Below are 27,315 nucleotides of genomic sequence, written 5' to 3'. Positions count from 1 at the left end.
AGCCACTAAGCCTCTCATATGTAGACATATGCACATATACACACCCACACATAAAATTTCATATAAAAAGAGCAGCATCCAGAAACCTCAAATGCAGAGGGAATAAAGGAGAACTACAAGTTTTTTTTTTAATATTTTACAGTTACACAGAGCAATAAGAAAAACAAACCTAACAAGGTCTTTCCAGTGAAACTAGGAGACAATACCAGCACTACTCTTATCATCCATTTTACAGATAAAATGTGTAAAAGCAAACAACTGGGGAAGAGAAGAGTAGATGGAGGCTCCTTATGCTTGTTACTATCGCCACTTTTCTCTTAGTTGGAAATTATATCAAAGTCAAAAGTTACAAAAATTAATTCTAGTAAAAATCATCAATGGATACTAAATTTAAGTGGAGAAGGTCTGATTTGAAATGAATAGTCACAAAGCTTCTTGCCCACAATTGCTTTTTCGGTACAAAAGAAAAAAATAATTATGCAGTAGAAAAAAAAGCAAAACATCTTAACCAAGAGATCAAAATTAACATCACCAAGCAATGGCAAACAGACAAGATGTGCCTCCAGGTACGATATCCTGCAAATACCATTCACATAAATCTTTAGCCAAATTATAACTAAATTTGATCCTGAAGAAACTAACGGAAAATATAAAGACAAACACAAGAGGAATGTATGCTTGAAAAATATCAATGTCCTAAAAGACAAAGAAAAGTTGAAGAAAGAAGGAATTCCTTAAACTGGTTAGAACATATATTATTTTCTGGGTCTATAATAGACATTGGTGATATAAATATGAATAAAACAAAAGCCTTTTATCAAGGTGAAAATGTTATAGTATACTCTAAGTATTCCTCTGAGACTCATAACTAAGAAACAAATATGAAAGTCATCAACATTTTAATTACATAAGAAACAAAATCTAGATTGAATTTTTACTTAAGTTAGCTAAACTACATTGCTTCTATTTAAGAGAAAATTCCGTATTGTGTATATCGAACATATGTACATTAAAATACTAGGAATCATTTGAATATAATTAGATATCTCACATCCAAATTTAAATCTGAGGGTCTTTCCACCTTAATCAACATTCTACATTTAAATGTCACCAACATAACATAAAACACAAGGAAAATGAGCCACTAATATTTTTAATGTTTTCTAACCCATGCCAAAACTGTTTACATGATAGTTCTTAGGCATCTTGGTTACATTATTTATTATCTGACAATGTCACTAAGATGTCAGTTCAAAATAGGTATGAAGACTTCATTCTCCCTCTAACATCCAGGTAACAACTCCAAGCTTAACTTCTCGTAATTGCTTTGTATATTACAATTCCAAGCACATGCAAAATCAGTCAAAATTACAATAATATTAACTCTTTTAAAATGAAAATGAAAACATAAAGTTAATCACCATACTTTAACTACTGGCTTCCTATAATAGTAGCCTCTGCTTGGATCATATCACATATTAAGAAATACTTTTTTATGTTGCAAATTGATATAAATATACAAAAGTGTCACAAGACAATTTTTCACCCAGAGCAATGATACATAAATTCTGTTAATTTTCACTTTTAAAATACTAATTCAAAAACCCTCCATATTGATTTTATTACCCACTAAACCTCTAACAGGTCAGGTCATCTAAAGTAGGAAAAATATTGCTCAGAAATACTGAAATGAGTTTTAGGAATTATGTGTGTGTGTATTCATGAAACAATTACTGTTTACTATAATAAATCATGAAAATACATAAAAACAGAACTGTAATTGCTAGAAGAGAAAGCACTATCTATATTCTGTTGCTATAATCCACCATTTATTTTATAACTAGCAAATACTATAAGCAGAAATTCCATATACAATATATATATGGCTTATTACAGAAACTATACATTATTATTCACTCTTATGAAATGTAAAAACTGGAAGTTGACTAAACATTTAATACAAGAAGAATATTAACCTATTTTTTAAGCATAGCTAAATACTTATTCCCCAATTTCCTTGACCACTTCTCTTAACCTCAGTGATTTCTTCCTATACAATCTACTGACTAATTATAGGAAATTCCCCACTTTAAAAAAATTCTCGTTGGTTTATTCTGTTTTCTAAAATTATACACATAGAATGAAACATAAAATAAGAACTTTTTCTAAATCTTTCATACGGGGAGAAGGGCATTTTTCAGTTCAATGTAATAGGCTTAATAAGGTTAGCTTTTAGAAGCATTTCTCTTTATAAACCTGTATCACCAAGAAAGCAATACCTGCTGGGAAAATCAATTTATGAATGTATAAGAGGTCATAATCATGATCCCTCAATAATGGCATGTGTATATAATTAAATCTTTAAAATAACAGATTCAGAATAATTTTACTAAAATAGAGAAGTTTCTAGTATTTCCATTACAATCAATAAGATTTATTTTCTTAAGCAATATATGTACCTACAGAGTCTGCCAAAGGACACAAGAAGACAGCATCAATTTAGAAGCACATTTTATTGGAAACATTCCATTAATATAAGCCGTGAACAACAGGAGCACTGATGTTTATACCTCAACTTTTTACCTTTTTCCTTCAAAAGAAAATGCTGTAGAAGAAATGAAGAAGGGTATTTATAATCCACTCAAATAGGTCCATTAATCAAATCAGGAAAATTTTACACAACCTGTCACTAGGAGGCCCTCCAGGAGATGCCAGGTTTTATAAACCCCATCTTTAAGTTGGCAATGCCCAATTTACAAAGTAAGATTCAAAAAAAAACTATTTGTTTGGAACTTAGAACAAATTTACAAATACAATGAAACTGTAAATGGGGATTAAATTACCAAGTAATTTAACAGAAGGAATAGAAGTGCTTCCCTCCTTTAGTCCTAACCAGAGGAATATCTAAAATTCAAAAACTAATGAAGTACTTTCCAATCCCTGATGGCTAAAAATAAATAATACGTTGGCACTAAGAAAAATCAATTTCCAGCATTATCTACATCAGGTATCAGCCTTAATTCAACAAGTAAACAGGTTGACAAAAAGCTTTCAAAAGATTCCCATCTTTATGTGAATTCTGTAAGTTGTAAGTTGATGAAACCTATGCTTCTTTTCAGTAGAATCATACTTTCATCCTGGTTTTCTATCCATTTTTAAATAATAATGGCAAAATTATATCATTTTGACTGTGCAAATTAAAAAAAAAACAAAACTTAACCATTACCTGAGACAGGAAAACTACAGGAACAGTTTCAAGAGGAACGATCCAAAGAGCAGTTTATTTTTTAAATGTTAAGTTTGAGATGCCTATTCTACATCCAATGAAATTATCAAATAGGCTAGAGAAAAAAACGTTTTATTAGAAATAGTTTTCAAATTCTATTTCTCAGAAGCCTGAATGTGATTGCCAGGCAAGTACAAAAGAATACTGAGTCCTCGCACAATACAACATTTAGAGGTTGTGGAAATGAGAAGACAGCAATGAATATGACTGACTAAAAGATGCAGCCAGAAAGGAGAAAAAGCAGAAGAGCGTGAACCTGACCTTTATACCATCACAGATGCTGGGGACATAAAAATCATCAAACTGAAATCTCTGCTCCAAGCCACGTGATGAAGACAAGAATATGCAAAAACAACTTTGCCATAACATGTACATAAAAAATCTTAGGTAATCTCAAAAAAAGCTATTGAAACTAATGGCTGATTTCAAGAAAGTTATGGCAAAAGATTAATATAAAACATCAGCAGTTTTCAACATACTAGAAACAAACAACTGGAAATTATCAAAAATGAAATTCTATCTATAGTAGCAACCAAAATCAGGCAATATACAGTGTCTTAGTCTGTTCAGGCCACTAAAACAAAATACCACAGACAGTATAGCTTAATAATAACAAACATTTATTTCCCACAGTTGTGGAGACTGGAAGTCTAAGATAAGGGTGCCAACAAGGTTGGGTGAGGGCCCCTCTTCCAGACTGCAGACTTCTTGTTGTATCCTCACAAGACAGAAGGAGGCAAGGGAGTTCTCTCTTTATAAGGGCACTAATCTCACTGATTAGGTCCCTTCCTTATTAACTAATTAATTCCCAAAAGCCCCACCTTCTAATACTATCACATTGGGGGTGAGGTTTCAATATATGAAATTTGAAGAGACACATTCAGTCTATATCATAAGGATAACTTTAACAAAATTTGTGAAAATTCTGGTCATTAGAAAACTACAAACATAGCTTGAATAAATTAAAGAAGATATCAATAAATGGAGAGATATACCATGTTCATGAATTTAATGATTTAATATTGCTAAGATGTCAGTTCTTCCAAAAGTGATCTACAGATTTAGGGCAATCCAATTAAATTCCCAGCAGGAATTTAAAAAAAAAAATGGACAAATTGATTTTAAATTTTAAATGGAAATGTAAATGACCTAAAAGAGTCAAACCAATTTTTTTCAAAGAGTTGGAGGAATCATATTATCTAACTTCAAGAATATAAAGGTACAGCAATAAAGACAAAGGCAAAGAATAGACTTAAAGACTCACAAAGTGACTTCTAATGAAAGCACCAAGGTAAATGATGCTGGAACAACTAGATATCTGCAAGGAAACAAAATAAAAAACAACCTCTACCTAACAAATGGGCTTCCCTGGTGGCTCAGACGGTAAAGAATCTGTCTGCAATGTGAGAGACCCAGGCTCGATCCCTAGGTTGGGACGATCTCCTGGAGAAGGGAATGGCAACCCAATCCAGTATTCTTGCCTAGAGAATTCCATGGACAAAGGAGCCTGGTGGGCTACGGTCCATGGGGTCGCAAAAGTCGGACATGACTGAGCAACTAACACCTAACACCACACACAAAAATGAACTCTAAATGGATCACAGACCTAAATGCAAGTGCTAAAACAATCAAACCTCTAGAAGAAAACATGAAAAGAAAACCTTTGTGATCTTAGGACAGGCAAAGATTTTAGAGAGAGCCATTGAAGAATGAACCATAAAAGAAAAAAACTATAAACTGGACTTCATCAAAACTAAAAATTCTGTCCTTCAAAAGTCACCAGTAAGAAAAAGGCAAGCCACAGACTAATAAAATATTCACAATACATATACCTAACAAAGGACTTGTATTCAAACTATATAAATAATCCTTACCACAATAAGACAAGAAAATCTCTACAAAAACAGGCAAAGATTGGAATATATAATTCATAAAAGAAAACAAATCAATCAATAAACACATTAAAAGATATTCAATCTCCTTATCCCATTAAAATGCTAAAATTTTAAAGAATGGCAATACCAAGTGTTGGCCAGGATGTGAAAAAATTGCTGGCTGGAATGTAAAACAGCATAACTTCTTTAGAAAACTCTTTATCAGTTTCCTCATAGTTAAATACACATTGACCCTACAACTCAGTCAATCCATCCCTAAGAAATTACTCAGGCAAAGTGGAGAAGGCAATGGCACCCCACTCCAATACTCTTGCCTGGAAAATCCCACGGACAGAGGATCCTGGTAGGCTGAAGTCCATGGGGTCGCTAAGAGTCGAACACGACTGAGCGACTTCACTTTCACTTTTCTCTTTCATGCATTGGAGAAGGAAATGGCAACCCACTCCAGTGTTCTTGCCTGGAGAATCCTGGGGACCAGGGAGCCTGGTGGGCTGCCGTCTGTGGGGCCGCACAGAGTTGGACACGACTAAAGTGACTTAGCAGCAGCAGCAGCAAAGTGAAAATATATGCCCATAAAAAGATATGTATGAGAATATTAACAGATTTATTCAAAATAACCCCAAACTGAAAACAGTACAAATACCATCAACAGGTGAATGGATAACAAATTGTGATATATTCATATAATAGAATACCATGTAATAAAAAATACCAACCCACAATTAAAAAAAAAGAACAACTATTAACACATTCAACAATAAGAATGAACCTCAAAATCATACTCAGTGGAAAAAGCCAGAGAGCAGTACATGTATATGATTCCATGGATTAAAAATCCAACAAAACATCATCAAGCAAATCGCTGGTTTCCTGGGGCCAGGGTTAGTGGAAGAAAGAACTGCCAAGGAGCACGAAGTAACTTTTGAGAATGATGAAAAGCTCTGCCTTTCGATTATGACAATGATATCACAGATATACCTCTATCAAAATTCACTGGACAGTACAATTAAAAGGATATAGATTATACTATATAAATTATAATGCATTACTGCAAGGAGATTAAACCGGTCAATCCTAAAGGAAATCAGTCCTGAATATTCACTGGAAGCTGACGCTTCAATACTTTGGCCACCTGATGGGAAGAACTGACTCACTGGAAAAGACCCTGATGCTGGGAAAGATTGAAGGCAGGAGAAGGGGACAACAGAGGACAAGATGGCTAGATAGCATCACTGACTCAATGGACATGAGTTCGAGCAAACTCCAGGAGATAGAGAAGGGCAGGGAAGCCTGGCGTGTTGCAGTCCCTGGGGTCACAAAGAGTCAGACACGACTGAGCAACTGAACAACAACACGCAACATTATTTCTTAAGAGACAATGAAATAAACGAAAAGTTGTAACAGAGGACTGTATAGGTGCATTCAGAGAACACTTCAACCTCCGTGTCATCCTTTAGTCATTGGCAAGAAGAGGGGGCAATAAGCTTCAAAGAAGCCCCACTACTACTAGCTTCCCTGAGAAAGAATTCTATGCTGTAACATCTATAAGCATGCAAAGACAAGGTCAGGATCTCACAGATGACTACTATGCGATTCAGTATTGACATCATAAGAGGTATAAATGCTTCATTACAAATATCGCAACGTAGGGATACTCTCTAATCTATTCCCTCAAGTTTAGATGCTACCGAAGTCAACATAGCATCACTGCTAGGCTGGCATGAAACTTAAAACTATATTCCTTGACTCACAGACTTGGCCAAAATACCTAACTGGTCATCATATCCAAGTTATAAGGTGATGAGGGAAAACATCAATGAATTATCTTTCAGCCTGTTTTCCACCTCTGCATTCCATGAATATATGAACACAACAGTACAAGATTGAGGACACTGAAATGTCATTCAACTAATGCTCTCACTATTGGCACACTCTGCAAAAGTACATCAATTCTATTTAGCAAGAGCACATCTTTGAATACTATGACATAAGACTAATTTTGCTAATAGCCCAGTTCTTTGGCATTAGTAAAATCTTTATTTAATTTGTTAATGGCTCTGGTTTTAGTCAATTATTTATAAAGCATAGAACACATTTCTGTTTCAAATTAGACTGATTAAGGGTCTTTTAGATCTAAAGTTCTTTAAACTGATTGCTGCAGCAACAGCTAATGACATCACCTTTTTTCCCCTGGAGAATTTTCATTCCAAGCTAAAGCAATTGGTATTATATACATTCCCACTTTTAAAGAGGAAAAATATAAATGGCTGAATATAGTTTCCAGTGAAACTCAAGAATCATGAAATAAATGAACCACAAAAAGTTTCAAGTACAACCAAATGAAAACACAAAAGAGCACTAGGAAACACAAAATATAATCCACACCCTTCTCTCTTCACTGTTCTTTCCTCCACCTATAGACACAGATATCCCTCTTTAAAAGAAAACCTTATACACAGAACTTCAAAATAGCACAATCTGTAAAAGCAGGGATACTATCCATTTATTCAGTCAACAACCAATTTTTGAGAACCAAGTCCCAAGGGTCATTTAAAGTAGTGAAAATACAGTAGGGAAAAACAGACAAAAATTCCTGTCCTTCTGGAGTTTATAGTTTAGTAGTAGAGACTGACAATTAAAAAAAATAAATAAATAAGTAAGCACAAAGCACAGTGGGTCAGATAAGAATAATAAGTATGATAGAAAAAAATGAAGTAAGAGATTACCATAAAGATAGAAGCACTTTTCACTATGATGATTACAAGAAGGCTCACTGATAAAACATGATATTTGAGCGCAGGGCTGAAAAAGATAAGGAAGCCAACCACATGAACACCCAAGAGCTTCTGAAGTAAAAAGAATAAAATTATCCCAAGTGAGCCAGGTGAAGGTCAACAAGATAGCAGACCAAGAGGAGTTTACTGATCATACAGGGTCTTAAAGGCAATTGTAAGAAGTTTGACTTCTATCATAAGCAACATGGAAAGACTGGTGGATGTGGAAGAGAGGAGGGACAGAATAAGACTTACAATTTAAAAGAAGCACTTCTGGAGTTCCTAACCTGATAATGGTAGGAAATAGTTTATATGACATAACCTTCCCTTGCAAATAAAAAGTACAACCTCTAAACAAGCTAGTTCAAAAAGAGACTTGAAGGCACTAGAGAATGACTAAAACAAGCAGAAGTTAAAGGGAAGGGATCCACACAACACGACAGATTCACATTTTTTGCCTTTTTATATTTTTATGACTTCTCCCAATCCATGCAGCATGGGGTGGCTGAAACTCAAACAGAAAGCCTTAGATCTGGCTAAAGGGGTCAATCACCCACTTCCTAGACATTTACTCAAGGGAAATGAAAACATATGTCCACAAAAAGACTTGTACACAAATGTTGTTAGTTAGTCATGTCTGACTCTGTGTGACCCCATGGACTGTAGCCTACCAGGCTCCTCTGTCCATGGGATTTTCCAGGCAGGAATACTAGAGTGGGTTGCCATTTGTTAACAGTACTCTTATTCATAATAGCCAGAAGCTGGAAACAATCCAAAAGTCCATCAACAGGAGTACAGATAAACAAATCGATTTCATACAAGGAAATATTACTCAGCAACGAAAGAATTACTGATACAAGTAACACCACAAATGAATCCAAAATAACATTGAGAGACACTATACAGACACATTTATTTAAATTCATTTATACTATTGATAAGACTAAGAACAGAAAAAAAATTTTTTAGTGATGGAAAGTGAGTACGAAGGTGGAGAGAATTAAAACTGGACTCGTTTCAGGTGATGAAAATTTTCTGTTTTAATAAGAACAATCATTAAAAGGGCATATATAAGTTCTGAAATTCATCAAATTAAACATTTAAAATATCTGCATTTTTTTGCAGGTAAATTATATTTCAATAAAAAACAGCAAATGAATATAGGAGCATTTAAACCTCACAAACATTGGCGTTCAGTCAATTCCAGCACATGGGAAAATTATGGCTTTCTTTTGATTCTTAACATGTCAACAACTAAAGTAACAAAGAGGCAGAAATCTGACTTGTGTATGGATATAATTACAACAAAATACCTCTCCTATGAATGCAGATGATAATGTTAGGAAGCGTTTAAATCTTGAAAAAGGACTTCCCTGATGGTCCAGTGGTTAAAAATCTGCCTTCTGGTTAAGGGGTGCCTGTACGTTTAGTCGCTCAGCGTGCCCAACTCTTTGCAACACAATAGACAGTAGCCATTCAGGCTCCTCTGTCCATGGGATTTTTTCAGGCAAGAATACTGAATGAGTTGCCATTTCCTACTCCAGGGGATCTTTCTCCCTGACCCAGGGATCGAACCATGTCTTCTGCATCTCCTGCACTGGCAGGTGGATTCTAGACACGGGTTCAATTCCTGGCCTGGGAACTCAGATAACAGATGCCGCAGAGCAAGCAGGCCAGGGCACCATAGCTACCGAGCCCGTGCGCTGCGACTAAGATCCAGTGCAGCCAATGCGTCCATACATCTTGAAAACAGCGCTCAGATATGCATTCACAGCTGTGTGTTTAGATCTGGCTCTATGAAGTATGCTTTTTCTGTTCTCTTTACAGTAAAGCCCTTCACCCATTCTTAGAATTCTAAAAAGAAATGAAACGAGAATACTAAAGAAAATAATAAAACTAAAAGAATGCATCAAATTTTTAACAGGTCAAATCAAAATTTCTAATTTCTTATATTGCATTTAAAAAACTGATATTTAACAGTTAATAAAGCAAACGATTAGTTGCTATACATAACAGTGAAGTAAATCTTACTACAATGGCTTAAAGAGAATTTTTTAAAAGACTATTTAGGAACATTATTACCTTAAGAACATTACCTATCCACTTTTAAATGCAGGTTTCTCAAGAACATGAGAGAAGACATGATGAATTTTCACTATATAATGAGATGAGTAAATATATAATGAGATGAGTAAATATTATAAATAAATTTGTCATATAATTGATAAAGTTAAGAACACTATTAACAGGAGAAGAAAATCACATTACACATATTTTGAGCATTCCAAACAAATACAACTGTCAAATATATCGTGAAAAACTCCCTAATAAATATACAACTGCATTTTAAGAAAAAGAATCAGTACATGTAGGCTTTAAAGAGCAGGCTACTTACAGTGCTAAAAATATGCCTTATATATATTTCTCATTATCAAATCTATTACTGAGGAACAGGTGAACTCTAGTACAAAAATATTTTTTTAAAAATCATAAAACAACACAATTATTTTCCTTAAGGTCTCAGAAAAAAAAAAGAGATGTGTGTCAATAATATTTGACATATAGGTTACATTTTGTATAGTAGGAATATACATAAAGAAACTCTTACCAGAATTTTAGGACTAAAATTAAACACAGGATTCAAGTTCTGTCTGAAAGAATACTCATAATTTAATAAATCTGTTACCACACAAGCACTGTAACAAAAATCAAACAGCAAACCCTGGTAGAAGGACACTGCTAACACAATCAACACTGGTGAAAGAAGGACGAATATGAATTCCACTAAGCTGCGGTAACATTTCAGTCTCTGAAGGGGTATTTAAAAAAAAAAAGGAGATGGGATAAAATTTAAAAATCCTTTCAATCATATCCTGTAAAAAGCTATCAGATTAATTTTCAATCTGCTTCTCACTTATCAGATTTAAGTAACAGAGATGAAAAGAGGTGTTTTTTAAAACTGAATTAAAAATAAGCTTTTTTTGACTCTTTACCTTGTTATTTAATTGAATCTGACTCTCTCTGAATTGATAATTACTTACACAGCTGCTCCACTGCAAGCATGGCACAGACAGTTCGTGAGACCCTCTAAGTTACTATAAAACAACAATCAGTCTCTGTAAATACAACCTTTGCCCATTGTAAACTACTGCCATATATTTTTGTTATAATTTAAATAACATGATGTATTTTCATCTATGGCTATTTTAGTCACCATATCCTAAATAGTCATCAGGGCAAAAAAGAAAAAAAGATAATATTATAGCTTCAAGAGATGCCATGACATAAAAGGAACAAGGCTTAATTAAGAAAGGGGCCAATCTGATTACCATCTCAGCTTCACCATGGACCACTCGGATTAACACAGTTAAGGCACACTTTCAAGTCTTATTTCTTTTTCAAAAATACAAAACACACACCTACTGTGTAAACCACAGTCCATAATGCCTGACAGAAAATTTCTGCTGCTAACATCTAGGTGGAAGAATAACACGGTGGTTTAGAAATGTTAACTACTTTGTCAAATCCCAACTCTACCACTTATTTAGCGGCATGACCGTGGATCAGTTATTTAATCTAAGTCTCAGTTTAATTTTAAATATAAACTAAAACTATTAATGAGTTTTACAAGCTATTACTATAAAGCACTGAGTAGAATACTTGGCCCACAATAAACACAAGAGATGTTTGCTATTATTATACAATCTTAATTAAGCATTGAAGGCATTAAAATAATGCATTGATATTAGCTATCCTCTCATATACTCTGTATTGGCAAAAGGTAATTTTCTACATTCTCAGGGACCAAGGTACAATTAATCACACTCTTCCAACTATTTTTTTCCATATTTTGTATGACAACTAATCAAATCACTTCTTAAGACAGAAGTTAATGTAATGTAACATAACACAGGGGAGAAATATTATTCTTTAAAGAGTAACAAACTATCATCCAGAAGATATTAAACAATGACTTACTATTGGAAGTGAAAAAAAAGAGTCCTAAGATGAGCTCAGGGAGGACAGAAACCTCCCATGGAGAAGAAGGGCAAGAGCTCGCTTGATCTTGATTTTCAGTAGGAATAAAGACCCTGAAAGCAGAGCTTCACATCCTTCTGACCTTTGGGGTTTTAAGCAGGAAGTGTCAGAAAAGTTAACACAGGGATAACTGGCTTGCAGTGGCTAAGCATTCACAGTAACGTCGCTTTTTGATTCTTCTTTGTCAGCTCTCCCTATCACTGAGAGGCAGGATTCATCAAGTGTTGGATTGTTCACTCACTTACATGGAACGTGAGTTGGGCTTAGACTGCTATGAGATAGGTAAATTTTACTCTACTAATGATGTGCTGTTGCCATAGTAACCCTGCTCCGTAGGAGAGGAACCACAGGTTCAGACATTTGACGTACGCACTTGGCTGAAGAGCCAATGGGGGAAGCCACCATCTGTAGGATTATCATCACTTCTAAGTCAGAATCCGACCCCAGGTCAATTGATATGGCTGCACCCTGGGAGCCTCAGCCATCCTAAGCAAGCCGGTCTCCACACCCAGCATCCCTCGGGGCAGAGTGTGCCACACTGCACGTCGGGACTGGGGTCTGGTGTGGACAGCCCTTCACCGTGGGACACACAGAATGGCCAGAAAGCTGGCCAACCCCTGGCCCATCAACACCATGCATTCATGGGCAACTTGGTGCTAAACCACCTGTAGCTGACCTGCTTCTAGGTCAGGGTTTCATACCTAGGACAGCAGCTCCCTCATTGTGACCTATTTAAAGTCAGCCCTTGACACAAGGTTTTGTAAAAAATAAAAAATAAAATTTAAAAAAAACACTTTTAACTATACAAGTATACTGTATTTATATAAATACAAGGAAGAAAAACAGAAGAAAATTATATAAATATAAAACAGGAAAATATTCAAAGGCAAGTGGAGATTTGTTTTTTTTGTAAATAAAGATGTTTTAAAAAAATTTCAGAACAAAGAATGGAAAACAAAATCTGGATAAACCTTTAAAATAGGATAGGAGAAAGCAGGAATTTAAATGATGAAAAATGATGCAGTGATATGGAACTTCACATCCTTCTTGAGAGCTCCTGAATGCAGAAGTCAACAAAAAGAAAAGGAAAGGAATGAAAACAACACAGGGGCATTTCGTAAAAACCCACAGCTAGCGTCTTACTTACGGTGACACACTGAATGCCTTCTCTCTAAAACCAGAAACAAAGCACAACGAAGTTCAAAGTTACCAATCCTGTTCAACAGAAGTCCTAGTCAGTGCAATAAGGGAAGAAAAACAAAAGTTTAACAAACAGGAAAGGAAGAAAGAAAACTCTCTCTTCATGGACAATCTGACTATAGAGAAAAATCACAAGGAAAACAACAAAAAAACTGCTATAACTAAATAGTAAGTTTACCAAGGTCTTGAATACAATAACAATAAACAAAAATCAATTGTGCTTCTATACACTAGCAATAAACAATGGAAACCCAAATTTTTAAATCAGTACCATTTACAACTCCAAAGTGGGGGGGGGGGAGGTTTAGAGTGTTCAACTCTAACAAAAATGGAGATATACTCAATACTGTTAAGAAGTCATTTCTCTACAAAGTGATCTATAAATTAAACATGAGTTCAGTGCAGTCGCTCAGTCATGTCTGACTCTTTGCGACCCCATGAATCGCAGCACACCAGGCCTCCCTGTCCATCACCAACTCCTGGAGTTTACCCAAACTCATGCCCATCGAGTTGGTGATGCCATCCAGCCATCTCATCCTCTGTCATCCCCTTCTCCTCCCACCCTCAATCCTTCCCAGCATCAGGGTCTTTTCCAATGAGTCAGCTCTTCGCATGAGGTGGCCAAAGTACTGGAGTTTCAGCTTCAGCATCAGTCCTTCCAATAAACACCCAAGACTGATATTTAGGATGGACTGGCTGGATATCCTTGCAGTCCAAGGGACTCTCAAGAGTTTTCTCCAACACCACAGTTCAAAAGCATCAATTCTTCGGCGCTCAGCTTTCTTCACAGTCCAACTCTCACATCTATACATGACCACTAGAAAAACCATAGCCTTGACTAGACAGACCTTTGTTGGTTAAGTACTGTCTTTGCTTTTGAATATGCTATCTAGGTTGGTCATAACTTTCCTTCCAAGGAGTAAGCGTCTTTTAATTTCATGGCTGCAATCACCATCTGCAGTTCTCAATAAAAATTCCAGAGGGTTTTTTGCAGATATTTTTTTTAAAAGGTTTGCATTAAAAGGTAAAGAAACTAGAATACCCAAAACAATTATTAAAAGGAACAAAGTTAGCAGATTAACAATACTTGATTTTAAGACTTACAACAAAGCTATAGTAATTATGGCAGCATGATATCGGCATAAAGACAGACAAACAGATCAATGAAACCAAAAAGAGAGTCCAGAAAGAGACACACAAATATGTCAAATGATTTTTGATAAAAGAGTTAAGGCAATTCAATAACAAAAGGATGTTATCAATAATTGCACTGAAACAAATGAAACATTCATAGCAGAAAAAATATAAGAACTTGGACCTATACCTCATGTCCTACATAAAATTAACTCAAAATGGATATTAGACTTGAATGTAAAACACAAAACACTTAGAAGAAACACTTAGAAACACTATAAAACACTTAGAAGAAAAAAAACAGGAAACTTTTTGAGACACTGCATTATGCTACAAATTCTTAGATCCAAAACCAGAAGCAGTATTAATAAAAGAAAAAAATGATAAATCAAACTTCATCAGATTCTATAGCTTTTACTTTGCAAAAGATACTATTAGAAACTGAAAAGGAAAGCTATAGCCTAGGAGAAAATAACTGCAAATTATGTTATCTGGCAGAGGACTTAAAAATTCACAAAACTCAACAGAAAGAAACCAAACACCCTCTACAAATTGTAACACCCAAAAAACCAAGAACAAAACGAAAACCCATGCATTTTGATATGCTGGGATTTACACTTATAATTGTCCTTTATATTTATATTACTATGATTCTTTATGTCATAATGTAGAAATACAGTTACATAAAAGGAACAGACACTTTACCAAAGAAGCTCTATGGAAGACAAGTAAGTACATAAAAAGATCGTCATAATTTGTTACTAGGGATAGGTAAATTAAAAACACAAGATACCATTACAAACCTAATTGAATAGCTTTAATACAAACTGATGATATCAAATGCTGACAAGGATTTGGAACTACTGGAACTCTCATATAATATTGATGAAAATGCAAACTAATACCAAACCTTCACAAATAATTCCAGAAAATAAAAGAGGAAAGGGGAACTCACTTTGTAAGGTCAGTATTAACCAGATGCCAAAAAAGACATCACAGGAAAACTACAGATCAATATCCCGCAGGAACATAGATCTTTACCAAAATATTAGTAAAGCAAATACAGCAATATACAACCAGGATTATATACCAAAACCAAGTTAACCAAGTTAAATTTATCCCCAAAATACAAAGATGGTTGAAAATCTGAAAATCAATTATGTAAAACAACGTATTAATAGAAAAAGGGGCAAAATCTGTATGATCATCTTAATCTCGATCAAGAGTAACTTGGAGTTTCCCAGGTGGTGCTAGTGGCAAAGAGCCCGCCTGCCAACGCAGGAGACTTAAGAGATGCTGGTTTGATTCCAGGGCTGGGAAGATCCCCTAGAAGGGGGACGGCAATGCACTCCACTATTCTTGCCTGAAGAATCCCATGGACAGAGGAGGCTGGTAGGCTATCGTGCATAGGGTCACAAAAAGTCAGACACGACTGACGCGACTTAGCACGCACACACACACACAGAGGTTATTAAGGAGCTTTGTGATACTGCTATTATTTTACATTTTTCCCAGAGTTCATTTTGCTTACTATTTGCTATTCAACAAATGCTGAGCACTTTCCGCATACAAGGCATTCTGCTAGGCCCTAATACCAACACACAAAAATAAATAAGCATGTGATTCAGTAATAATAAGTCTGGGACTTCCCTGGTGTCCAGAAGCTAAGACTCTAAGCCCTCAACTAAGGGGGCCCTGGTATGATCCCTGGTCTGGGAACTAGATCCCACAACTAAGAGTTTGCATGCTGCAACTAAGACCTGGCACAGTCAAATAAATAAATAAATACTTTTTAAAATTATAATAAGTCTTATACATAAGATACACAGTTAACAGAATAACCAACTCTGACCAAGGACTCGGAAGGAAAAAAAGGTGTCATTCCTATCCTAAAGTTACAGAAGCATATTTGAAATTGGCAATTAAAAGTAAATCACATTGTGGTAGCAAATATGCATGGAAATACTTTTATAGGAATATCATATACATACTTTCTATTGCCTGATTTACCTCTTTACAAAAATTATCACTTTAAAAACTTTAGGTGTAATAATTTATGCCATTCATTACTGAAAAATATCCTTTGAGTAATATATCCTGTACCTTGTGGGGAGCAAGAATCCTCTGCCTGAATTTTTCAATTGTTTCTTGACCCATAGAAGACCAAGCACTGGCAAAAGCTTCTGCTTTGTCTTGTCCAAGATGAATGCTCTCTAACTGCTGCTGCAAAGCGACTGGCTTCACGTTGTGATACACCGCCTAGTAAAGAGGAAAAAAGCTACATATATCCCTAATGCTCACACAGAGATCTTGAGCTATAATTAAATACAACATTACTTCAAATGCTTTAAATTTTTAAAAATTTTCTATTTCTATTGCATACATTTTTTATTATTTTACAAATAACAATATACACAACCAAAGGTGGAAAATTCAGAATTAAAGGGCCCAAATTATTCACACTGAACTTCATTTTTGCCTGTGGTTTAAGTAATACTAAATCTAGTTATCAGAAAAACTTCTTTGCTCCCGTTATGTAAATGGTATCCTAGTTAAAATTTCATTTCCTTATTTCACTTAATTATTTCAAATAAGTACACAGTGGTTTTGTTTCCCAACTAACACAATTTTTCCAAGAAACACTTTCTCAAAACCATCTTCATCTACCAACTTCCCAGGTAAATACATAATAAAAAATTGAAAACTTTTTTCATAGCAATACCTGCTCTATTTTTCACATTACGATGAAACAATTTTCTCATAAACCCCATGCTGTTCTGTCCGGTCTGGTTATCCTTTTCTTCTACGGAAGGTCCACCAAGGACAAGAACAAAGTCATCTTTATGATCTGCCATCTGTATAAGTCTGCATGTAGTAGAGCCTAGCATTTTGTCCTCAACAGTATCTGTTCACTAGAATGCCCAAAAGCTGCAGTACTGTTTAAATTTTTATTTCACAAATATTCTTCTACTAAATAAACAACAGGAATTTATTAAGAATCTACTTTTAGATTCTTAATAGATTTAGCCTAGCAATGTGCTACAATGCACCAAAAATGTGATCCTAGCCCCCTACAAATTCAAAACCTCGTGAAGGAGATGTAACTGACATACATGAAATAATGAAAAGACTAACAATGGGCTCAACCATGATGAGCCAAGCATAAAAGGAATCAAAATAAGGGGAGGACTGCGAGTATAAGGGGTCCAGGCTGCAGTGGGAGGAGATGTGATCTGAAGGGAACTTAAACAATGAACTGAATTTAGATGTAAAGAAGGGATGCAGAAGGGCAGCTCAGTAGGAAGAAATACTATAACAAAATGTCCTTTGACAACTATTTCTTTTCTAAATGTTTTATTTCTCATCCTAGTCAAATAAATTCTCAAAATCAATTATTAAATTTCTTAAATAAAATGTGTGCATTTTTCCAAATTACTATACCAAGTAACAATAAATTTAAATCTTTTTCAACTGTCTCAAGTCAGTGAAGTCTTGATTCATAATGTCAAATATTAATACTTTACTCATGCTATTCAACACTAAGACAGTACTGTAGAATGCAATACCATGAGAAAAAAAAAAACACACATTCAAATACTTTTTACCACATCAAAATTTTTGATAAAACATATTCACAGCTTTTACCTGTACCCTTTAGAAAAACAAGCTAAAATGCAATAGCTGTCACAGCAACACAAACATGTAGTAAATAAAAATCATGGTTAGGCCGTTTGGGGGCAATAAAAATACCTGTTCTAAAATGAATGATATCGTTTCAAGAACTAGGTGAAGATCTTGCTTCTCTAGAGAAAATGCAACTTGAAGTTTTTCTTCCTCTTCTTCACTGAAACTACTTTCAGCCTACAACACAAAAAGCAACCTATTAGCATACATTCAGGTATTCAAAATTCAGATACTGAACAGAGGATTCATTTATTTGTATGAAAATGAGAACTTGAAAGAAAAAAGTAAATCCATCATTGAAACAAACTGATGTGTCTGTAAATTTCAATATCTTAAAATCACAGAACAGTTCATTATTTGGATCTTGCCAAACAAATTTCTTTTTTTTTTTAATCTTAAGTTCTATGATTTATAGGAGGTGGAAAATAATAACATGAAAAATAGACATTTAGAAAACACACTACTACAAAGTAAAGCCCTAAAATGTTAAGAATTTACTGTTGTTCAATGGCTAAGTCATGTCCAACTCTGGCACCACATGGACTGCAGCAAGCCAGGCTTCTCTCACCTTCACCATTTCCCAGAGTTTGCCCAAACTCACGTCCATCGAGTCAATGATGCCATCCAACCATGTCATCCTTCGTCACCCCCTTCTCCTCCTGCCTTCAGTCTTTCCCAGCATCAGCGTCTTCCCCAATGAGTCAGCTCTTCAAATCAGGTGGCCAAAGTATTGGAGTTTCAGCTTCAGCATCAGTCCTTCCAATCAATATTCAGGACTGATTTCCTTTAGGATTGACTGCTTTGATCTCCTTGCTATCCAAAGGACTTTCAAGAGTCTTCTCCAGCACCACACTTCGAAAGCATCAATTTTTCGGTGCTCAGCCTTCTTGATGGTCCAACTCTCACATCCGTACATGACTACTGGACTACTGGAAAAACTATAGCTTTGGCTAGATGGACTTTTGTCAGCAAAGTGATGACTCTGCTTTTTAATCTGCTATCTAAGTTGGTCATAGCTTTTCTTCCAAGGAGCAAGAGTCTTTTAATTTCATGGCTGCAGTCACCATCTGCAGTGATTTTGGAGCCCAAGAAAATAAAGTCTGTCACTATTCTCATTTTTTCCCCATCTATTTGCTGTGAAGTGATGGGACTGGACGCCATGATCTCAGTTTTTTGAATGCTGAGTTTTAAGCCAGCTTTTTCACTCTCCTCTTTCACCTTCATCACTCACTTATAACACTATAAATCAACTATACTCCAATACAAAATAAAATCTTTTAAAAAATAAATAAAACATTGTGAGGGAGAGCACCTTCTCTATAATAATACTAACCAATTATAATGGGTCCCAGCAACTTTTCTAAGAGTCCAAGCAAAATCTTCATTTAAGAGAATAGCATTTTAAGATAGAAAATACCTGGGAGTTCCTTTCCCTTGTTAGCTCTTTCTTTCCTCCCCTGAACACACCTCAAAACCTCTCCCAATATACGACCTTACCCAGCATTAAGCCCCTGTCAGTATTTATAAGTGGCAGGATTAAAGAGATAAAATCCATTAACCTTAAGAACCTTTATCTACATCCTCCATTACCTAGCACCAAGATTCCCATCAGGTAGAGAGGTGGCAACTAGTTTGAGCCTTAGTATTATTTTGTTAAAAGTCAATGGATTAAGGGATGCAGCAAAAGCAGTTCTTAGATAGAAGTTCACAGTGATACAGGCCTTCTTTAAGAAATAAGAAAACTTTCAAATTAACAGAATTAGAAAAAGAAGAACAAAATGTAAAGTCAGCAGAAGGAAGGAGCTAGTAAAGATCAGAGAGAAAATAAATAAGAATTTTTTTTAAATAGAAAAAAAAATCAATAAAACCAAGAGTTGGTTCTTTGAAAGGGTAAACAAGATTTACAAACCTCTGGCCAGGCTCACCAAGAAGAACAGAGAGAAGACCCAAATAAACAACATAAGAAATCAAAGAGAGAAATCACAACTGTTACCGCAGAAATACAAACAAGTAAAACAAACAAATAGGACAGGGAAGCCTGGCATGCTGCAGTCCATGGGGTCGCAGTGTTAGACATGACTTAGCAACTGAACAACAAAACACATTTACTGAGTATTTTCTATGCACTACACAGATGGTTCGTGTCCTCCGGTGTACTATGCTCTAGTTAGAAAGACCTTACCAACAAACAACGATTCCACTAATTTCCATTTTAATGAGTTCTGCAAAAGAATGGGTTACTACAAGAGTACACATAAATCAAGAAATCTTTTTGATAGTTGTAATATTTTCCAAAACTTACACATTGCACGCATTACTTTCATAAGCAATATGTGAAAAACAGAAGTGAAGCATCTGAGTACAGCCTCATGGCTAGTTTTTCTTCCATTTCCAAAATAATCTCCTTGATCCAAAGACTGGTTTTTCACACATGAAAAATGTACACTATTAGAACTGCTTTCAAATAAAAAAACTTTATCCCCACATACCAAAAACAACTTTCCCAGTTGCTGCCTCTCCCCAGCAGCTTTATGGAGAAGTTTCAGAAGTATCATGAGTCCCTGCCTTGACAGCTTAGGATGAGATACAAAATTATAACTGCATTCTTGTAGTGAAGCAGCAGTGAGGTGAAGCTTAGAACTCTTAGAAGTGCAGCTCAGAACTGTCACATTTTTGGTTTGGGAAGGTCAGTCACTGGAACTCCAGTCTTTACTATTTTCTGACTAAGAAAAGCATGAATCCAGTTTGGCTAAAATGTCAGTCACTTACCTCAAGACCAGTGTTTTGATTTTAAAGTTCCAGAGTTTCTGTGACTACCACATACCTTCTTGAAATAATGACCTACAGTACCAGAGTTTTATCAATATAAGGAACAGAATAACAGTATTACTCACATATAATCACTGAACCACATGTTGCATTTAATTCAGTGGATATGTACAATCTAACTTCCAAGTGTGTCGAACTGATTCCTTTTAACACACACCAAATGAGGTGTTTTTGACAAAATATAGTGACTGGGCACACAGAAAAATAAACTTCAGTGTCCTCAATATGTACAAGAAAGGGAGATTTTTTAAAAAGAGAGCAAAAAAAGGAACATTCTCAAGATCGTCAGGAGCATTATATTAATAAAGTGGTTTGGAGTTAAGGAGAACAAGGGAACATTTATCTCCCCCCAACCACTAACACCCTTAAAATAAGGTGGAGCTTAAAATATGTGAACAGAACAACAAATGCAGAATACAGCTACAAAACAAAGTTCCAAACACATAGTCAACATCTTGATCTAACAACAACCCTGGGCAGATAAACATTAAATGTAAGTCATGGTATTTGCTTCTAAACAGCAGCAGGTTAACTTCTTCCTCTATACCAAAAGTAACCCACACATATCTGGGCACTGAAAAAGTTAAAGACATATATTCATTTTTATCCTCTCAATGGGAGAAAAATTTAAGGCCCAGGTTTATAAAATCAGAGATCCAAGAAACTTAAATTTTTAATGGAAAGTGGATGTTAATTTTCTATATATTTAAAAAGCATACACCATAAACACAGAACATAGAACTTCCCTGTAGCTCATACGGTAAAGAATCTGCTTGCAATGCAAGAGATTGGGAAGATCCTCTGGAGAAGGGAATGGCAACCCACTCCAATATTCTTGCCTGGAGAATCCCATGAACAGAGGAGACCGGTGGGCTACAGTTGGTGGGGTTGCAAAGAGTCAGACACAACTGAGCAACTAAGCACAGCACACATAAACATATATATATATATATACACACACAGGTAAAAAGGAAAACCAATACTTAAAAATAATAAGCACTATATGGACTGACAAGGAAAGATTTCTGGTAAAAGTGATAAGTGGAAAAGGTAAACAGTAGGGCAATACACACAGTACAAGGCCACTTATGAAAACATTTATTTAGAAACCAAACAGTTGTATGTGTGTATGCATGCACATACGTGGGCACATCTGTATTTATTAATACTTGAAAAAAGACCTGGAAAGATAAAAATCAAATCAACAACAAAGACAGCTTCAAGGGAGGTGCGATGGTTTTCTCACATCTGCAGATTCTTTAACACACCTCCATTCAAAAGATGGGAGCCTAAGTTCCTCTTCCTTGAATATGAGTCAGACTGACTGACTGACTTTTAAGAATACAGTGAAAATGAAGTTATGTAATATTCAAGGTTAGGTCATAAAAAGGACAGCACCGTCCTCCCCTGGACCACTCATTCTAGAAGAAGCCAACCTCCACCCATGTCAGGAGCAAAGGCCCACGTGACAAGGAACCACAGCTGCCGCAGCTAGCCATATTAGAAGGAAATCCGCCAAGCCCAGTCAACACTTCAGGTAACAACTGCCTCCACCAGAAGCTGGCAGCAATTTCATGAGAACCCCAAGTCAGAGACACCCGGCCAAGCCACTGCTAAATTCTTTACTTAGAGGAGGTGTGAGAGACAATAAGTGATTATTGTTGTTTTAAGCTGCTAAATTTGGGGGAAATTTGCAATTCAGCAATAGATAACTAACACAGGAAAAAACTAAGGTGGAGAAAGAAGCAAGAGTTAACCAAGGGGCCATTTCAGTTCATCCACACTGTTTAGATGTCTTAAAACAAACCCTCATAAACTGTAAAATAGTTTGTTATTAAAACATAAATGTTATTTAAACAATTTAAGCACTTTATTTTGAACTTCAAAGGCACAAAAAGGGCAAATCAAAAAATCCATTCTTTCAACATTTCTTTTTCTTTTTTTTTTGAAGAATTCATTTTCTTAACATGCATGATGAGTGAACTAATCTCAGTTCCACACATAGTTAAAATCAGGTCATATTCCTCAGAAAGTTATAGAGAATTTCTACTCTATGAAGGCAGAATATTATCGAAATAATTATAAAGGCAATTGCTTCCCTGGTGGCTCAGCTGGTAAAAAAATCCGCCTGCAATGAGGGAGACCTGGGTTCGATCCCTGGGTTGGGAAGATCTCCTGGAGAAGGGATGGCTACCCACTGCAGTATTCTGACCTGGAGAATTCCATGGGGTCGCAAAGAGTGAGACACGACTGAGCGACTTTCACTTTCATTTTCAACTCAGAGCATGGCTTTAGAGAGAAGAGAGGCCTTTGGTCCAAAATCCAAGCTCTGACTTTCAAACACAGGCATACACACACACCACCACCGAGCAAGAACATATGGTACTAGCAGTCTGCATACACCATAATTTAAAGTGCACAAACCTGATAAACTTAAGGTGTAAGAAGTCCTCCAGCTTATATTAAGTATAAAATAAATGCATTTTCAGAGATAAGCTACCCTTTTTCTTTCTTTGTTCAGAGATGGGGTGAATTCTTCTTTGTTCAGGACTGTGCTGCACGGTATTAACACATTTAACATCCCAGGGCATTAAATGCCAGCAGCACCCTAGACACATTGTAACAACAACAAAAATCCTCACACATTTCTATATGCTGGGGTTTACACCTGTGATTGTCCTTGATGTTAATACAAGACCTCTCTATCATAATGGGGAAATATGGTGGTACCCACAAGTCAGTCTATCAAATAACTTTTAAAGTTTTGAAAACAATCTTTCTGAAATGTACAGCACCCATTCTAGACTTTTGTAAACAAAGTATATTGGATTACACTGTGTGTTAGTTGCTCAGTCATGTCCAACTCTTTGCGACCCCACACACTACCCCACCAGTCTCCTCTGTCCACGGGATTCTCCAGGCAAGAATACTGGTGTAGATTGCCATAACCCTCTCCAGAGGATCTTCCTGACCCAGGGATCAAACCCTGGTCTCCTGAATTGCAGGCAGATTCTTTACCATTTGAGCTACAGGGAAGTCCTATGTTTTTGAAACAGTTTTAAGGAAAAATATACCAAGACATAGGAAAAAAAAAAAACTTACAGTTACCAAATGGGGATGTGGAGGGAGATAAATTAGGATTTGGGGATTAACATACACAACACTATACATAAAATAGATAAACAAGGACCTACCACATAGTACAAAGAACTATACACAACATCTTATAATAACCTATAATGAAAGATAATCTGAAAAAGAATACATATATATATCAATAACTTTGCCTTATACTTGAAATATAACATTGTAAATTAACTATATTTTAATTTAAAAAAGGACATATCAATAGTCTTTAATTTTTTTTTCTCCATTGCCAATAAACTTAGGTATAAGCAGGTGTAAGTTTCATTGTGATGTAACAAATACACCAAATTCCAGAGGCTACAGGTTTTATTTCTCTGAGTGAACAGTTATATTTCAAAGATTCATTTGGATTAGTTTCTTGTAATGAATCAAGTATTTCTTATGTCTGATTTTCATAATTCTTCTAGAACCTGATAAAGAAGTTAACTAAGATTGGTGACCAAGTAGTGAATTACTAATTATCAATACTTTCAAGATAACCACACCCTTGAAATAAAAGTGGAAGAGAGTCTTGCTGGTTGACAGCAAGACTACAGAATTATTTTTAAGAGGAAGAATGAAATCGTACTATCAGAATTTTCCCAAAGCATGTTCCACAGTCTTAATCCCAAAATAAATACCATGATAAAACAATTCCATGGTCAAATACATATGGGAAAAAAAATACATATGGAAAATTCTGCACACAATAGTCACCTTTAAATATTTACTATTAATGCTACCATAAAATATACTCTGATAAGTTCCATAATATTAAAAAAAATTATTTTGAATGAAAACAGAACTTCCCAAACTTTTGATCATAGGATATTCATCAAATTTGCTGGAGAACAATACCTTGCAAAAAGTTATTCAAGTGGAAACCTGGATTTGCAGTAGAATCATAAGAACAAATTACAAGCGATAATACTGCAAACATACAAACCTTCAGGTGAAGTTTTTGAAGAATTCGGGTGAGCAGTCGTGGAAATCTTCCTATATCTATTTCATTTATCAGGGACACTGCTTTTTTCATGCTAAAGAAATTCATAAAACAAAGTTTTAAAATATGTTTTCCCCAAGTGGTACTGTCATTGCTCTAAGTACAGTTGACTGTAAGTTTTCATTTCAACAACTGATTGCTATAAAGCTAAGTCTGAGTGAAATAAAGAAAAACAGATGATGGCCAGCAAAGACGACAGGACATTTTCCAAAAGATATCCCATAAGTACCTCTGTTGAAAAGGTCTATTTGGCAAATTTTCTCTTTCTTCTGGGCCAGGCAAACTACTTGGGAAAACTTGCACTCTGTGGGGGACAGTATCAATTTAGGAGTGGGAGTTTATGTATCCATGTAACTCAAAACAGAACTCTGAAAAGAGTGGAGGGAGGGAAGTGGCAGTTACACCAAAAACAGATAAAAAGACTGATGTTTTGCAGATAAGAGAATTTTAAAAAAAAACATTAACATACAATATCATTCGGAGTCACTAAGTGCCAGTTGTTTTAAAACCCTGCTTAAACTGTAACCAACTTTAAATTATGTGATAAGAACAATTCTACTGCACCACCTGGATATGGTTTACTGATGTGGTGTGTTACCCAGGACACTGGTGTGAGAAAAGGAACTGGCTGTCAGAATGCAATCAAAGAAGGAAAAACTTCAAAATGACAATTCTCTTCAAAAAGATTCTTGTCCCGTCACAAGATGGGCTTCCCTGGTGGCTCAGACCATAAAGAATCTACCTGCAATGCAGGAGACCCAGGTTCGACCCCTGGGTTGGGAAGATCCCAAGAGAAGGGAATGGCAACCCACTCCAGTATTCCTGCCTGGAGAATTCCATGGACAGAGGAGGCTGGCGGGCTACAGTTCATGGGGTGCAGCGTCGGACACAACTGAGCAACTAACACTATGCACAAAGAAGTTATTCTCCAGACTCAGTGATACTTCTGCACTTTTCTGCATCCACACACCACGTTCACTATTATTTATCTTTCATTAAATGGAATCATTTTTGCCTAATTTTATTTTAAAATAGAACTTTATATCACCTGGAGAAGGAAATGGCAACCCACTCCAGTACTCTTGCCTGGAAAATCCCATGGACGGAGGAGCTTGGTGCAAGCCACTCACTGTCCATGGGGTCACAAAAAGTAGGGCACGACTGAGCGACTTCACTTATATCACCACTATGGACCACCGACCTTACCTACCATGTATAGATATGAACTAAATATCTAAATGAACAAAAGGTAAATAAAGGGAAAACAAAAGCAATGTTACCAAATTCTGGTCAGATGCTGTTAACAGCCAAAAAACTCCCGGCCTGGGGCCTACTCGATCTTGATTGAAAAGGTGTATTAACATGTGTTAAGTATTAATGACCACTCAGGACCAATGGGAGAAGGCAACGGCACCCCACTCCAGTACTCTTGCCTGGAAAATCCCATGGACGGAGGAGCCTGGTAGGCTGCAGTCCATGGGGTCGCTAAGAGTCGGACACGACTGAGCGACTTAGCAGCAGCAGCAGGACCAATGGGAGTCTTTCTCATAATCAGAAAGTCTGAAAAGTATTGAAAAAGGAAAGGGAACACCTCGTCACGTGATTTCAGAACTCCTGCAGGTGGCTTGGGTACCAGTGATACCAGCCTCGGGGAACAGTGACAGTGACGAGACACTGACGCACTGACTTCAGCTGTCTGACCCGGTGTAAGCCCACGCAAGTGAACCACGGTGCAGGTGTTGGCGCCCAGGGTCCCGCATTCCCGCGGGGCCCGCACAGCGACTCCGCCGGCCCGGCGCCCCGACCACAGACAGCAGCAGCGTCCTCGGGCCGGCCCTGCCCGCGCCACCCCGGTGACCGCTGTCCCCCCGCGCCCAGCCGGGGCTACCTGGGGCTCTCCCGCAGGATCAGCGCCGCGGACGCCGCCATCCTTGAAGCTCCCTGGCCCCGCCGCTCGAGTCAGATGCTTGGAGCCCAACCAATGGCGGAGGCGGCGGCGGACGGCAAGCCGGAAGGGCCAAGCCTCGCAGGGGCCGCGCCGCTCCGCTGCTGCAGTCCTGGAGCGGCGAAGGGGCGTCCTCAGTCTTCGTACTCCGCGCCACTCTCGCAGTTCCGAGTTAAGGCTGGACACGTATTAATTTACTTACAGATATATATTTACCTGTTTTATATATACACATACCTGGATATGGAGTGTGAATATTTTTAGGTACTAATGTAGGTAATGTGTGTGTGTATAAACATATGTTTAGGAGTGCGTACTCCAGGAGTTGGTGACGGACAGGGAGGCCTGGCGTGCTGCAGTTCATGGGGTCGCAAGGAGTCGGACACGACTGAGCGACTGAA

At 36.5% G+C, this 27,315-nt stretch overlaps 1 protein-coding gene across 3 annotated transcripts in view; it reads right to left on the bottom strand.

The window, feature by feature from the left end:
• The window catches only part of COMMD10 (COMM domain containing 10), a 178,623-nt gene extending 151,672 nt beyond the window's left edge, over positions 1-26,951 (bottom strand). For all 3 annotated transcript variants that reach the window (XM_018050659.1, XM_018050661.1, XM_018050660.1), the window contains exons 1-4: positions 26,858-26,951; positions 24,913-25,003; positions 18,078-18,188; positions 16,431-16,586 (exon numbers count right to left, since the gene is read on the bottom strand). In XM_018050659.1, coding sequence (XP_017906148.1) covers positions 16,431-16,586; positions 18,078-18,188; positions 24,913-25,003; positions 26,858-26,898 — 399 coding nt within the window. In that variant the 5' untranslated portion in view covers positions 26,899-26,951. The remainder of the gene's footprint in view (positions 1-16,430; positions 16,587-18,077; positions 18,189-24,912; positions 25,004-26,857) is intronic.

Source organism: Capra hircus, chromosome 7, assembly GCF_001704415.2.
Source record: "Capra hircus breed San Clemente chromosome 7, ASM170441v1, whole genome shotgun sequence".
Taxonomy (NCBI): Eukaryota; Metazoa; Chordata; class Mammalia; order Artiodactyla; family Bovidae; genus Capra; species Capra hircus.
Note: the sequence above shows the minus strand (reverse complement) of the source record. Positions and strands in the feature narration are given on the sequence as shown.